A 17,221-nucleotide genomic window follows, 5' to 3' on the forward strand; every position below is an offset into this window, starting at 1 on the left:
AAGTTGGATTTGATTTAATTTACTTAGAATATTGCAGCCCATTTGTGTAGGCTATTAGCCATACAAACCTCGCAGAGTTCAACAATAAATAGTGGCTGCATTTATCCTCGAGCTGACTACTTTTTCCCCCTAATTGTTTGGATATTTGATGTCATTTTAATAAAACGCTTTTAAATAGCTGCTAAATATGGTATAAGCTATAGATAGTACACTGCATAATGAAACAATCCCTAGTAGGCTAGTGTTTTGAGGTTGAACTGACTGTATTATTTGATTGGTTTTATTGATAAAGGAATGTATATGTTTAAAGTAATGATTAAAGTATTCCACCCTGAAATCATATAATTGTATGAAATGTGTTAGAGTCATAATTTAATAATGTGTGTGACTAGACCATTGTGTTACTATTTCGCAATATGAGCTGGGTATAGTTGAGAAAACAAAGGACAACTGAACTACACATGACCTGGTTATAACTCTGAAAACTGACAACAGGAAAGAGGGCCCTTCCAAGGCCCCTCAATTCTAGGGAGGAGAGGAACGGCTATAAACTGCCAGGCTGGTAGAAAAGTGATAAACTGTGTGTGTGTGTGTGTGTGTGTGTGTGTGTGTGTGTGTGTGTGTGTGTGTGTATGTAGGTAGGTGGGGGTGGGAGTTATAAAATGACTGTGTTTGCTTTTTTGACTTAAAGAATTAACCTTTTGCAGAATCTGATACTTTGCCTGATTATTATTAAACCCAGGGTCTTACAAACCTCTGGGAATTGGTCAAAGTTATAAAATAGTTGAGTTATCATCATTGGGATTGAAAATTATTGTGACATTTATGCACAACAACTTTCTATCCAAGCTGGGAGAGAGCGCAAGGATGGCTCATGTCATTCAGGTATCCTACTCAGGACAGTTGTATATTCAAAATATATATATTTTACAATAGGCAATGTTTGAATTTCCAACTTTAATTACTGAACAAGTAATGTATTTATTGCCACCAGCTAGAAGTCTCAAACTGATAGCATTGCAACACCGTGTATGGCTTCTTGAAATGTTAGGCTTAACTTCTTATGGCTGGGGGGCAGTATTGAGTAGCTTGGATGAATAAGTTGCCCAAACTAAACGGCCTGCTCCTCAGTCTCAGTTGCTAATATATGCATATTATTATTAGTATTGGATAGAAAACACTCTAAAGTTTCCAAAACTGTCAAAAATATTGTCTGTGAGTATAACAGAACGGATATTGCAGGCGAAACCCTGAGGAAAATCAAACCCGGAAGTGGCTTCTATTTTGAAAACTCCATGTTCCATAGCCTGCCTTTGCTCCATTTAAAGGGATATCAACCAGATTCCTTTTCCTATCGCTTCCTCAATGTGTCAACAGTCTTTAGACATAGTTTCAGGCTTTTATTTTGAAAATGAGCGAGAACGATAACATCGCGTCATTGTATGGCCGGGTGCCAGCAGCGTTTTGTATGCGTAATATCCGTAATGTCCACAGAAACATGTCAAACGTTTTTTATAATCAACCCTCAGGTTATTTTTAAAATATATAATCGATAATATATCAACCGCAATGGTCTTTTTCAGTAGGAGAGGGAAAGGAAATGGCTGTCCGAACTCTGTTGCGCAAGCAAAACTCATGTGACCACCTGACGCGATGTTATCTTTCTGGCTAATTTTTCAAAATAGAGGCCACTTCCTGGTTTGATTTTTCTCAGGGTTTCGCCTGCAATATCAGTTCTGTTATACTCACAGACAATATTTTGACAGTTTCGGAAACTTTAGAGTGTTTTCTATCCGAATCGGTCAATTATATGCATATTCTAGCATTTGGTCCTGAGAAATAGGCCGTTTACTTTGGGAACGTTTTTTTTCCAAACATAAAAATAGTGCCCCCTAGCTTCAAGAGGTTAACGGGATTGCAGCCATAACAAGTTTCAACATGAGAAAATGACAACCAAATACACCTACCAATAAACATTTATCCATTAGCCAAAGCAAAGCTATACATGCCCTGGCTCCACAGAGAGCCTATAATTGATTCAATAGGTATGCAGCCGCATAGACATGTCGCAATTTCAGCACCATGCACAATGATCTATGGTCTATTCTTTGTGAGTGGCTGTCTGGCTGACACATTCAATTAAATTTTTTAAAGGGGGAGGGGTGAACTTCAACCCTGCAGGGTCCAGAAAAACATAATCCCCAATAATGACGACAGGAATTTTTTAATCTCTTTTCTATGTGGCCGTCTATGGAAATTGTCTTTCAGGGCCCGGATGTCAGTTAAACCGAGGTACAGAAGCAAAACTATAGGAGCAGATGAAACTGTGTTTCTAGACCGGAACCCTGGCCCCTTGCTCCTGACCAGAGGAGAAGGACTTTCCCCCTCATTGAAATTCAAGACCCTGGTATGAAAGGCATTGTCAGGAAAAAACAGGATCCTCCATTATAGTGAATGGAGGTAATCTTTGTGTAAATATTTTTTTACAAATAAATACATTTTTCTTCAAAGACAATCATTGTACCAATAATTGCTTCTAATACAGCAGATGTACAGTGCTTTCAGAAAGTATTCAGATCCCTAACCTTTTTCCATATTTTGTTACAGCCTTGTTCTAAAATGTATTAAATTCATGTTTTTCCTCATCAATCTACACACTCCATAATGACAAAGTGAAAACAAGTTTAGAGCTTTTTGCAAATTTATAAAAAATAATAAAACAGAAATACCGTATTTACATAAGTATTTAGACCCTTTGCTTAGAGATTCGAAATTGAGCTCAGGTGCATCCTGTTTCTATTGATCATCCTTGAGATGATTCTACAACTTGATTGGAGTCCACCTATGGTTAATTCAATTAATTGGACATGATTTGGAAAGGCACACCTGTCTAAATAATGTCCCACAGTTGACAGTGCATATAAGAGCAAAAAACCAAGACATGAGGTCGAAGGAAATGTCCGTAGCGCTCAGACAGGATTGTGTCAAGGCACAGATCTTGGCAAGGGTACCAAAACATTTCTGCATCATTCTTCAATGGAAGAAGTTTGGAACCACCAAGACTTTCTAGAGCTGGCCACCGGCCAAACTGAACAATCGGGCGAGAAGGGCCTTGGTCAGGAAGGTGACCAAGAACCCAATAACTCTGACAGAGCTCCAGAGTTCCTCTGTGGAGATGGGAGAACCTTCTAGAAGGACAACCATCTCTACATCCCTCCACCAATCAGGCCTTTATGGTAGAGTGGCCAGACGGAAGCCACTCCTCAGTAAAAGGCACATGACAGCCCGCTTGGAGTTTGCCAAAAGGCACCTAAAGGACAAATCAGACCATGAGAAACAAGATTATCTGGTCTGATGAAACCAAGATTGAACTCTTTGGCCTGAATTCTAAGCGTCACGTCTAGAGTGAACCTGGCACCATCCCTACGGTGAAGCATGGTGATGGCAGCATCATGCTGTGGCTGGGTTTTTCGGCAGCAGTGACTGGGAGACTAGTCAGGATTGAGGGGAGGATGAACTAAGCAAAGTATAGACAGAGATCCTTGATGAAAACCTGCTCCATTGTGCTCAGGACCTCAGACTGGGGCGAAGGGACAAGACTCTGAATGTCCTTCAGTGGCCCGGACTTGAACCCAATCGAACATCTCTGGAGAGACCTGAAAATAGCTGTGCAACAATGCTCCTCATCCAAACTGACAGAGCTTGAGAGGATCTGCAGAGAAGAATAGGAGAAACTCCCCAAATATGCGCCAAGCCTGTAGTCTCATACCTGTAATGATGGGGCGGTGAGTCGGAAGCAGGTGCAGGTGAAACGCTTTAATAAAACAAGAAGACCACGACACTAACATAAGGCAGTATGCCGATACACAAGAACAATACCAACTGGTGAGGGAACCTGGGCGAGTGACATACAAAGGGGAGGAAATTAAGGTAATGGGGTCCAGGTATGAATCAAGGAATCCCAGGACCGGTGGTGAGTACTCTGGCGACGTTGTACGCCTGAGGGGAGAAGCAGGAGCAGACGTGACAGTATCCCCTTCCCTCTGATGTGCAGCTCCATCCTCAGGACGACACTGAGGACGAGGAGGGGGTCGGTCCAGGCGGCGAAGGTGGAAATCACGGATGATGTTTGGGTCCAGAATGTCCTCCACCCGAACCCAACACCGCTCCTCTGGGCCACACTCCTCCCAGTCCACCAGATTCTGGAGCCGACCCCCACAACTTTGGGAGTTCAGTAGGGATCTGACAGCGTACGCCGGGCTCTCCTCGATGTCCAGGGGTGGAGGTGTGTCGTAGGGGACAGCATCAGCTAGGGGACCAGAAACCACCGGCTTGAGAAGCGAGACATATAAAGGGGAGGAAATGAAGGTAATGCAGTCCAGGTGTAATGATTGACACGTGCACGTAATGATGAGTTCCAGGTGTGCGTAATAATGAATCCCAGGAGCAGTGGTTAGTACTCTGGCGACGTTGAACGCCGGAGGGGAGAAGCAGGAGCAGACGCAGACGCAGACACAGACGTGACAATACCCAAGAAGACTCAAGACTATAATCGCTGCTAAAGGTGCTTCAACAAAGTACTGAGTAAAGGGTCTGAATACTTATGTAAATGTTGATATTTCAGTTTTTTTATTTTAGAAATTTGCAAAAATGTCTAAAACATTTTTTGCTTTGTCATTGTGGGGTATTGTGTGTAAATTAATAAGGGGAAAAACAATTTTATACATTTTAGAATAAGGCTGTAATGTAACAAAATGTGGAAAAAGTCAAGGGACCTGAATACTTTTTGAATGCACTCACTGTATGTCCTTGAACCAATTATTTTAAAATCACCCACAGAAGAAATTAAGTATAATTTAGTTGCTAATGGCAGCCTGCAGTAGCCTGGTAGGCCTTCAACTTTTCGTTACTCAATGAGAGACGGAGCACTGAGCTAACCTGCAACGTCACTTCCTAGAATAGCTCAAACTGCGCATGTTATGTCTCCATGAGACACCATCTTAACTGACTTCATTCGGCTTCAATGCACTATTGAGTCTTCACATAGGAATGAATGGTGTCACGTGATCGATAGCTTTGTCCATTCATATATACAGTCATTGCTCCCAACCCCAGGGAATCCCCACCCAGTTGACTACTTTAAAATGGTAGAAGCCCTCAATGGCAATGTCGAAATTAAAACGAGTTATACATAGCGATGTATATAAACCCTGAATTGCTGATACTATGTATTGGCCAGTGAGAGGCTTTGAAGGAGCATTCCTCCATAGGAATGAATGGAATTCTACAGTATTTCAGTGAAACGTTTCAAAGACAAAATTACATATATTTAAGTATTTCATTGTTGTAGTGGGTACAGTAACATTAGAACTTTCGTTTTTTTTTTTTTTTTTTTTGTTTATCACATATAATTTAAAAGTATGAATTAAGGTGTCTGTAATAGAATAAACATGGAAAAAACAAATGTATACATTAATAAAATATTTTTTAGACTGGTGGGGGAGAGCTAAGATGGAGGCGCGGTGATTTCAAAACAGTGCCCATTGTTAGTCATTTAGTGTATATACATCGTTGGTTATATCCATCTATAGTCCTCTATCTATCTCTATGGCTGACACACAATGTGTGGTACTAACTGCACAGCAGAATGGTTTTACAAATTTGTAATTCTGTAATGTGCTCCATTCTAGCTGGTATTCAACTCACACAGGATATAATTTAATCAACATACTTAACTGTCTGTGTGAAAAGCATACCAATTAGATAATATTGTTGAACAAAATTTAGAATTTAAAAAAATGTGTTGTTGTAGCCATCTGACATTTATTGAGTGGGGTGTGGTGTGTGGTGGACAGCAGTGGTGGAAAAATAACCCAATTGTCATCGTTGAGTAAAAGTATAGATAGATACCTTATTAGAAAGTTACTCAAGTGAAAGTCACCCAGTAAAATAGTACTTGAATAGAAGTTTTTAAAGTATTTGGTTTTAAATATACTTAAGTATCAAAAGTAAATGCAATTGCTAAAATATACTTAAGTATCAAAAGTAAAAGTATAAATAATTTAATATTACTTATATTAAGCAAAGCAGACTTGTCTTGTTTTTAACATTTCCGGATAGCCAGGGGCACACACCAACACAGACATTATTTACAAAAGATGTGTGTGTGTTTAGTGAGTCCCCCAGAACATAGGCAGTAGGGATGACCATGTGTTATCTTGATAAATGTGTGAATTTCACAATTTTCCTGTTCTGCTAAGCATTCAACATGTAACTAGTACTTTGGGTTGTCAGGGAAATGTATGGATTAAAAAGTATAATATTTTCTTTTGGAATGTAGTGATGTAAAATTATAAGTTGTAAAAAATAGAAATAGTAAAGTAAAGTACAGATACCCCAAAAAACAACTTAAGTAGTACTTTAAAGTATTTTTACTTAAGTAGTTTACACTTCCGGTGGACAGCTCTTCCCCTGTTTGAGCTACTGTAAATTGCTATCCAGGCACCAGGTGGTGCCATTTCATAGTTTATAGATTTCATCCCATAGATTTCATACACTTTAAATGCTGGTCGTCAAGGAATGTTTGACCACTGAGAGCGACCCTGAATTTGGCCTTTATAAGCACATACTGATATTAATCCTTGTATATGTCCTAAGGGTACTACCATGCCATAATAAGAAATAACCTTGAACTGTGTATAGCTTTCATTATAGCATGAAGATAACTCTGCTATTTCCCATATACTTATTGATTACCATAAGGCACCACTACTAGACATCTCATCACAGAAGATATGTAATATTGGACATCAAAAGAGAATCCTTCCCCATAGAGAACCTAGACACTGCCAGTTCCAGTGATTCAGCCCCCCCCTGAGGAGGGTCACCCTTCCCTTCCCCCCTCAGCCTGCTCTTTGAGGCGCTGGAGGTCCCTGTGCATGTGTTGTCCTCTGGAAGTCTACTTGAGTGCACTGAAGATGAGGATGAGTTAATGTGGCATTATCCTCATCGGCTCCGTTGCTGCTGGCAGCTGGCTTTCATTTGCTTTTCAATTTCTCTTCTCCTTTTGGCGCTGTGGGTGATGCAGCAGGACGGGTGTGGCAGTGAGCAGATTGTGGACGTCCTTTCTCTCAGGAACCACAGAGACTTTTGGTTGTCCTCGGAACATTGTCTAGTCTGTGGAACGATTGAGCGCAATGGTAAGATTCAGCTGTGAATCACTTTTGTCTGTGTGTGATGATATCTCGAGTAATTCATTTCTATGTAGTTGATAATAGTTTGTAAGTTATGTATTTTCCTTCATACCAATCAAGAGTTGCATTACACAATTTGCCCAGAAGTGCAATTTAACTAATGTGAAGTCGTAAGCAGTCTGAGATTGTTATGCTGTCATTGTATGTTAAAGACTCACAGACTGCATGAGGAGATCCATGTGAAACAGCAGCACATTATGCTATGTCCTCCAGACCACAGTCACTCCAATGGAATGGAATCAGGGCTCTGTGACTGGATGACCACCAACCTGACCAGGGACATTGACCGTAAGTAGAAATACAACAGTCAAGCATGTGCATTACTCTGAAATTGTAATCTTTTATTAAAGTGTCTTTGGTTTTCACTCACTCAGGCAACATAGAGGGATGTGAAGGCACTTGCCTTCTTTACTAAAGTGTCTGTACTAAAGTGCATGTGCCAGACTCTTTTAAAGCAGCCCTCATCCTCCACATACAACACCCGTCTGTCAGTCACATTCTGTTAAAGGTCCCCAAAGCACACATATCTCTGGGTCGCTCCTCTTTTCAGTTCGCTGCAGCTAGCGACTGGAACGAGCTGCAACAAACACTCAAACTGGACAGTTTTATCTCAATCTCTTCATTAAAAAACTCAATCATGACACTCTTACTGACAGTTGTGGCTGCTTTGTGTGATGTCTCTACCTTCTTTCCCTTTGTGCTGTTATCTGTGCCCAATAATGTTTGTACCATGTTTTGTGCTGCTACCATGTTGTGTTGCAACAATGCTGTGTTGTCATGTGTTGCTGCCTTGTTACAGTATGTTGTTGTCTTAGGTCTCTCTTTATGTAGTGTTGCGTTGTCTCTCTTGTTGTGATTTGTGTTTTGTCCTAAATTGATATTGTTTTTATTTTTTATTTTGAATCCCAGGCCCCCGTCCCCGCATGAGGCCTTTTGCGTTTTGGTAGGCCGCCATTGTAAATAAGAATTTGTTCTTAACTGACTTGCCTAGTTAAATAAAGGTTAAACAAATAAAAGGCAGTAACCATACTATAACTATACTAATATAGTGCTGCTGGAACCCTGAGGTCGGCTTAAAATGGGTTCAAAGCAGGGGTTTGTTTATTTTTTTTATTCCAAAGTGCTTGTTTATGCTGGTGCCAAATTGCCACAGCTTGAATGCTATTGTGGGGAAAAGCCATGTCTTTGCACAATAGACAAATATTGATATTTACGTATGACGTTGATTTACTTTGAATGTTTGCTTTGTTCGTTTATCCCGTATGTGTGTCCGTGTTAGTTTGCAGAGACAGAGGTGTTGACTTGTTTTCCTCTCTGGCTGAAAACACCAGATTAATTAGATTTTCTGCTCAGCTAAGCGTATTAACCATTTTATTTCTCTGCATTGTGCAGTTCATTATTTCAGAGACTTGTCTTCAAAAAGAGTGCTCATGAAATAATTTGAAGGCCTGAGGAGTGAATTCATTTAACTGTTTATTTAAAGGATTTTCTCTGTGGTAGGATGAGAATGTCGAAACCTTTAACATGGATTTCTAAGGCTTGCTGGGTTGAAAATGATAGTTACTTTTACTGTTATGCACTACCTGGCAAAAGTATTCACCCCCTTGGCGTTTTTTCCTATTTTGTTGCATTACAACCTGTAATTTAAATTGATTTTTACTTCGATTTCATGCAATGGACACACACAGAATAGTCCAAATTGGTGAAGTGAAATGAAAAAAAAAAAACATTTGAAAAAATTAAAAACGGAAAAGTGGTGCGTGCATATGTAGTCACTCCCCTTGCTATGAAGCCCCTAAAAAAGATCTGGTGCAACCAATTACATTCAGAAGTCACATAATTAGTTAAATAAAGTCTACCTGTGTGCAATCTAAGTGTCACATGATCTGTCACATGATCTCAGTATATACAGTGGGGCAAAAAAGTATTTGGTCAGCCACCAATTGTGCAAGTTCTCCCACTTAAAACGATGAGAGAGGTCTATAATTTTGATCATAGGTATACTTCAACTGTGACAGACAAAATCACACTGTAAGATTTTTAATGAATTTATATGCAAATTATGGTGGAAAATAAGCATTTGGTCAATAACAAAAGTTTATCTCAATACTTTGTTATATACCCTTTGTTGGCAATGACAGAGGTCAAACTTCAAATGACAGAGGTCAAACGTCAAAGTCCTCACAAGGTTTTCACACACTGTTGCTGGTATTTTGGCCCCTTCCTCCATGCAGATCTCCTCTAGAGCATATTTTGGGGCTGTTGCTGGGCAACACGGACTTTCATCTCCCTCCAAAGATTTTCTATGGGGTTGAGATCTGGAGACTGGCTAGGCCACTCCAGGACCTTGAAATGCTTCTTACGAAGCCACTCCTTCGTTGCCCGGGCGGTGTGTTTGGGATCATTGTCATGCTGAAAGACCCAGCCACGTTTCATCTTCAATGCCCTTGCTGATGGAAGGAGGTTTTCACTCAAAATCTCACAATACATGGTCCCATTCATTCTTTCCTTTACACGGATCAGTCGTTCTGGTCCCTTTGCAGAAAAACAGCCCCAAAGCATAATGTTTCCACCCCCATGCTTCACCGTAGGTATGGTGTTCTTTGGATGCAACTCAGCATTCTTTGTCCTCCAAGCACGACGAGTTGAGTTTTTACCAAAAAGTTATATTTTGGTTTCATCTGACCATATGATATTCTCCCAATCTTCTTCGGGATCATCCAAATGCTCTCTAGCAAACTTCAGACGGGCCTGGACATGTACTGGCTTAAGCAGGGGGACACCTCTGGCACTGCAGGATTTGAGTCCCTGGCGGCGTAGTGTGTTACTGATGGTAGGCTTTGTTACTTTGGTCCCAGCTCTCTGCAGGTCATTCACTAGGTCCCCCCGTGTAGTTCTGGGAGTTTTGCTCACCGTTCTTGTGATCATTTTGACCCCACGGGGTGAGATCTTGCGTGGAGCCCCAGATCGAGGGAGATTATCAGTGGTCTTGTATGTCTTCCATTTCCTAATAATTGCTCCCACAGTTGATTTCTTCAAACCAAGCTGCTTACCTATTGCAGATTCAGTCTTCCCAGCCTGGTGCAGGTCTACAATTTTGTTTCTGGTGTCCTTTGACAGCTCTTTGGTCTTGGCCATAGTGGAGTTTGGAGTGTGACTGTTTGAGGTTGTGGACAGGTCTTTTATACTGATAACAAGTTCAAACAGGTGCCATTAATACAGGTAACGAGTGGAGGACAGAGGAGCCTCTTAAAGAAGAAGTGTACCTATGATGAAAATTACAGTTCTCTCTCATCTTTTTAAGTGGTAGAACTTGCACAATTGGTGGCTGACTAAATACTTTTTGCCCCACTGTATACACCTGTTCTGAAAAGCCCCAGAGTCTGCAACACCAATAAGCAAGGCGCACCACCAACCAAGCAACACTATGAAGACCAAGAAGCTCTCCAAACAGGTCAGGGACAAAGTTGTGGAGAAGTAAAGATCAGGGTTGGGTTATAAAAAATATCCAAAACTTTGAACATCCCACGGGCAACATTAAAACCATTATAAAAAAATGGAAAAAATATGGCACCACAACAAACCTGCCAAGAGAGAGCCGCCCGCCAAAACTCACACACCAGGCAAGGAGGGCATTAATCAGAGAGGCAAAAAAGAGACCAAAGATAACCCTGAAGGAGCTGCAAAGCTCCACAGCAGAGATTGGAGTATCTGTCCATAGGACCACTTTAAGCCGTACACTCCACAAAGCTGGGCTTTTCAGAAGAGTAGCCAGAAAAAAGTCATTGCTTAAAGAAAAAAATAAGCAAACACGTTTGGTGTTCGCCAAAAGGGATGTGGGAGACTCCCCAAACATATGGAAGAAGGTACTCTGGTCAGATGAGACTAAAATTGAGCTTTTTGGCCATCAAGGAAAACGCTATGTCTAGTGCAAACCCAACACTTTCCATAACCCCGGGAATACCATCCCCACAGTGAAGCATGGTGGTGGCAGCATCATGCTGTGGGGATGTTTTTCATCGGCAGGGACTGGGAAACTGGTCAGAATTGAAGGAATGATGGATGGCGCTAAATACAGGGAAATTCTTGAAGGAAACCTGTTTCAGTCTTCCAGAAATTTGAGAATGGGACGGAGGTTCACCTTCCAGCAGGACAATGACCCTAAGCATACTGCTAAAGCAACACTAGAGTGGTTTAAGGGGAAACATTTAAATGTCTTGGAATGGCCTAATGAAAAGGTCTGTCTAGCGTACAGATATAAGATCAAATTTTTTATATATTTTTTTTAACCTTTATTTAACTAGGCAAGTCAGTTAAAAACAAATTCTTATTTTCAATGATGGCCTAGGAACAATGGGTTAACTGCCTTGTTCAGGGGCAGAACAACAGATTATAACCTTGTCAGCTCGGGGATGCGCCCCCCCCCCCCCCCCCCCCCCCCCCCCCCCCCCTCTGCCCTGCAAGTTATGTCTGTCATATGCACCATATCTTTTTCTTGGCGATCCATGCCTTAGGATCTTAGTTTGATTTAAAAAGGCCTCTAACTCCTGTTCTACACAGCCAATGTAATAGGTTTACAGGTCAACAGGTCTGATGAAGACTGCAGACTGTCTGGGGCTGTAGTGAGGCTGTCTGAGGCTTTCTAGTGGTGAGGCTAAAAGTAAAATAAGTGCAACAGTTGATTGAGTTGTTGAATTTTTTGAATTATTCGTATTCTCCAAGACATTCCATTTAGTATGATATGTTATGTTTCTATGGAATGTATTAATTTGTGGATTCCCATGAATTTGCAAAACGTACAATATGTTGCGAATTCTAGCTAGGTGGCTAGGTGGCTAACGTTAGCTCGGCTAGGTATTAGGGTTAGGCGTTAGGGTTAAGTTTAGGAATTAGGTTAAAGGGTTAAGGTATAGGGTTAGGGGAAGGGTTAGCTAACATGCTAAGTAGTTACAAAGTAGCTAAAAAACTGGTAAGTAGCTGAAAAATGGCTAATTAGCTAAAATGCTAAAGTTGTCCATGAAGAGATTAGAACTCGTAACCTTTGGGTTGCTAGACATTCACGTTATACACCTAGCCATCCACCCCAACTAACCACCCTACTTTCATTTTTGCCTTAAGTAACCATCTGTCTTATGTAACAATATCAAACTTAATGTCTTACTAATTTGAGTGTCCCGGATTTAAATCAAATCAGATAAAATTGTATTTGTGGGACAAGGACAACAGGACAAAGACAACCCGGCCAACCAAACAATCCCCTAACCCAGAAGATGCAGGGGCCAATTGTGCGCCGCCTCAAAGGTGGTCTAGAGTTTCACATGTGACATGCTTGTAGAAATTCGGTAAAATGGATTTAAGGTTCCCCAGCCACTGGAGTGCTGCTTCTGGATGAGCACTTTATTGTTTGCTTATGGCTTTATACAGCTCGTTGAGTGTGGTCTTAGTGTCAGCATCAGTTTGTGATGGTAAATAGACTGCTATGGAAAATATAGATGCAAACTCTCTTGGTAGGTAGTGTGGTCTACAGCTTATCATGAGGTACTCTACCTCAGGTGAGCAATACCTCGAGACTTCCTTAATATTAGACATCACGCACAAGCTGTTATTGACAAATAGACACACACACCACCACATATACTATATACCGTTTAGCCTCTGAGACCAGGCTGTTGAGCCTGCTGGGAGGTAGAAAAAAGACTAGTTGACCACCACCACTCAGATCTCACTCAGGGAATTTGATGTATTGAGTTGTGTGCTCATCAACAAATAATGATGAGTACTTCTTTACAGCAGCGGACATGCATATACACTTTTTTTTCTATCATGTAATTCCTTAGGCCACAGTTGTAAGTGTCAACATGTTTTTTTAGTTCATTATTTTTTAAGGGAACTTCACTGATTCAAAAGCTCTGGTCCTAAGCCAGAAATTGAATCTAAAAGGCTTATATCAGATCACGTATCAAAGAGCTGTCACGTCCTGACCATAGAAAGCCTTCTATGGTAGAGTAGGTCAGGGTGTGACATGGGGTTTTAGTCTAGTTTATATTTATTTTCTATATTTTACAGGTGATTTATTTCAGCTTTAATTTCTTTCATCACATTCCCAGTTGGTCAGAAGTTTACATACACTCAATTAGTATTTGGTAGCATTGCCTTTAAATTGTTTAACTTGGAGCAAACGTTTCCACAAGCTTCCCACAATAAGTTGGGTGAATTTTGGCCCCTTCCTCCTGACAGAGCTGGTGTAACTGAGTCAGGTTTGTAGACCTCCTTGCTCGCACACACTTTTTCAGTTCTGCCCACAAATTTTCTCTACGGTTGAGGTCAGGGCTTTGTGATGGCTACTCCAATACCTTGACTTTGTTGTCCTTAAGCCATTTTGCTACAACTTTGGAAGTATGCTTGGTCATTGTCCATTTGGAAGACCCATTTGCGATCAAGCTTTAACTTGACTGATGTCTTGAGATGTAGCTTTAATATATCCACATAATTTTACTTCCTCATGATGCCATCTATTTTGTGAAGTGCACCAGTCCCTCCTGCAGCAAAGCACTCCCACAACATGATGCTGCCACCCCCGTGCTTCACAGTTGGGATGGTGTTCTTTGGCTAGCAAGCCCCCCCCCTTTTACCTCCAAACATAACGATGGTCAATATGGCCAAACAGTTCTATTTTTGTTTCATCAGACCAGAGGACATTTCTCCAAAAAGTATGATCTTTGTTCCCATGTGCAGTTGCAAACCGTAGTCTGCCTTTTTATGGCGGTTTTGGAGCAGTGGCTTCTTCCTTGCTGAGCGGCCTTTCATGTTATGTTGATGTAGGACTCGTTTTACTGTGGATATAGATATTTTTGTACCTGTTTCCTTCAGCATATTTACAAGGTCCTGTTGTTCTGGGATTGATTGGCACTTTTTGCACCAAAGCATGTTCATCGCTAGGAGACAGAACGTGTCTCCTTCCTGAGTGGTATGACAGCTGCGTGGTCATATGGTGTTTATACTTGCGTACTATTGCTTGTACAGATGAACGTGGTACCTTCAGACATTTGGAAATTGCTCCCAAGGATGAACCAGACTTGTGGAGGTCTACAATCTTTTTTCTGAGGTCTTGGCTGATTTCTTTTGATTTTCCCATAATGTCAAGCAAAGAGGCACAGCGTTTGAAGGTAGGCCTTGAAATACATCCACAGGTTCACCTCCAGTTGACTCAAATTATGTAATTTCATGAGCTTCTAAAGCTTCTAAAGCCATGACGTAATTTTCTGGAATTTTCCAAGCTGTTTAAAAGCACAGTCAACTTAGTTTATGTAAACTTCTGACCCACTGGAATTGTGATACAGTGAATTATAAGTGAAATAATCTGTCTGTAAACAATTGTTGGAAAAATTACTTATGTCATGCACACAGTAGATGTCCTAACCGACTTTCCAAAAACATAGTTTGTTAACAAGAAATTTGTAGTGGTTGAAAAACGAGTTTTAATGACTCCAACCTAAGTGTATGTAAACTTCCGACTTCAACTGTACCTTTTTTTAAGGTATCTGTGACCAACAGATGCATATCTGTATTCCCAGTCATGTGAAATTCATAGATTAAGGCCTTTATTTATTTCAACTGACTGATTTCCTTATAAACTGTAACTTTAAAATCTTGTTTTGAGTTTGCAAGAACTTGATGTTGTGTTTATATTTTTGTTCAGTGTATATCTTTAAATGTTGTTAATATTAAGATAAATGTAAATATGTTTTATTTTTATTTTTTTAGATTGCCCCATCTTTCAAAAATCTCTGAATGTCAGGCCCTGATCTGTTTCACCTGTCCTTGTGATTGTCTCCACCCACTCCAGGTGTCACTTATTCTCAAATAAAAACAAATAAAATGTATTTATATAGCCCTTCGTACATCAGCTGATATCTCAAAGTGCTGGACAGAAACCCAGCCTAAAACCCCAAACAGCAATGCTTGCTGTTTGAAGCACGTTGGCTAGGAAAAACTCCCTAGAAAGGCCAAACCTAGGAAGAAACCTAGAGATGAACCAGGCTATGAGGGGTGGCCAGTCCTCTTCTGGCTGTGCCGGGTGGAGATTATAACAGAACATGGCCAAGATGTTCAAATGTTCATAAATGACCAGCATGGTCAAATAATAGGTCTGGGACAGGTAGCACGTCCGGTGAACAGGTCAGGATTCCATAGCCACAGGCAGAACAGTTGAAACTGGAGCAGCAGCACAGCCAGGTGGACTGGGGACAGCAAGGAGTCATCATGCCAGGTAGACATGTGGCATGGTCCTAGGGCTCAGGTCCTCCGAGAGAGAGAAAGAAAGAGAGAAAGAGAGAATTAGAGAGAGCATACTTAAATTCACACAGGACACCGGATAAGACAGGAGAAGTACTCCAGATATAACAAACTGACCCTAGCCCCCCGACACATAAACTACTGCAGCATAAATACTGGAGGCTGAGACAGGAGGGATCAGGAGACACTGTGGCCCCATCCGATGATACCCCCGGACAGGGCCAAACAGGAAGGATATAACCTCACCCACTTTGCCAAAGCACAGCCCCCACACCACTAAAGGGATATCTTCAACCACCAACTTACCATCCTGAGACAAGGCCGAGTATAGCCCACAAAGATCTCCGCCACGGCACAACCCAAGGGGGGGCGCCAACCCAGACAGGAAGATCACATCAGGGACTCAACCCACTCAAGTGACGCACCCCTCCTAGGGACGGCATGAAAGAGCACCAGTAAGCCAGTGACTGAGACCCTGTAATAGGGTTAGAGGCAGAGAATCCCAGTGGAAAGAGGGGAACCGGCCAGGCAGAGACAGCAAGGGCGGTTCGTTGCTCCAGAGCCTTTCCGTTCACCTTCACACTCCTGGGCCAGACTACACTCAATCATATGACCCACTGAAGAGATGAGTCTTCAGTAAGACTTAAAGGTTGAGACCGAGTTTGCGTCTCTCACATGGGTAGGCAGACCTTCCATAAAAATGGAGCTCTATAGGAGAAAGCCCTGTCTCCAGCTGTTTGCTTAGAAATTCTAAGGACAATTAGGAGGCCTGTGTCTTGTGACCGCAGCGTACGTGTAAGTATGTACGGCAGGACCAAATCAGAGAGATAGGTAGGAGCAAATCCATGTAATGCTTTGTAGGTTAGCAGTAAAAAAGCAGTGAAATCAGCCCTTGCCTTGACAGGAAGGAGGTGAGGGCCCTCGGAGTGTGGTGTCAGGAAAATAACCTCACACTCAACGTCAACAAAACTAAGGAGATGATTGTGGACTTCAGGAAACAGCAGAGGGAACACCCCCCTATCCACATAGATGGAACAGTAGTGGAGAGGGTAGCAAGTTTTAAGTTCCTCGGCATACACATCACAGACAAACTGAATTGGTCCACTCACACAGACAGCATCGTGAAGAAGGCGCAGCAGCGCCTCTTCAACCTCAGGAGGCTGAAGAAATTCGGCTTGTCACCAAAAGCACTCACAAACTTCTACAGATGCACAATCGAGAGCATCCTGGCGGGCTGTATCACCGCCTGGTATGGCAACTGCACCGCCCTCAACCGTAAGGCTCTCCAGAGGGTAGTGAGGTCTGCACAACGCATCACCGGGGGCAAACTACCTACCCTCCAGGACACCTACACCACCCGATGTCACAGGAAGGCCATAAAGATCATCAAGGACATCAACCACCCGAGCCACTGCCTGTTCACCCCGCTATCATCCAGAAGGCGAGGTCAGTACAGGTGCATCAAAGCTGGGACCGAGAGACTGAAAAACAGCTTCTATCTCAAGGCCATCAGACTGTTAAACAGCCACCACTAACACTGGGTGGCTGCTGCCAACACACTGACACTGACTCAACTCCAGCCACTTTAATAATGGGAATTGATGGGAAATGATGTAAATATATCACTAGCCACTTTAAACAATGCTACCTTATATAATGTTACTTACCCTACA

At 41.8% G+C, this 17,221-nt stretch overlaps 1 protein-coding gene across 2 annotated transcripts in view; it reads left to right on the forward strand.

Moving 5' to 3' along the window:
* Positions 1 to 7,079: 7,079 nt before the first annotated feature.
* The window catches only part of LOC139422949 (dystrophin-related protein 2-like), a 33,000-nt gene continuing 22,858 nt past the window's right edge, over positions 7,080 to 17,221 (forward strand). The window contains exons 1-2 of one of the 2 annotated variants that reach the window (XM_071174447.1): positions 7,080 to 7,199; positions 7,467 to 7,541. In XM_071174447.1, the coding sequence (XP_071030548.1) occupies positions 7,082 to 7,199; positions 7,467 to 7,541 (193 nt within the window). In that variant the 5' untranslated portion in view covers positions 7,080 to 7,081. Of the gene's footprint in view, positions 7,200 to 7,405; positions 7,542 to 17,221 lie in introns of both variants that reach the window. The other variant, XM_071174448.1, reaches the window with a different exon arrangement.

The sequence above is a fragment of the Oncorhynchus clarkii genome, chromosome 12, assembly GCF_045791955.1.
Source record: "Oncorhynchus clarkii lewisi isolate Uvic-CL-2024 chromosome 12, UVic_Ocla_1.0, whole genome shotgun sequence".
NCBI lineage: Eukaryota > Metazoa > Chordata > Actinopteri > Salmoniformes > Salmonidae > Oncorhynchus > Oncorhynchus clarkii.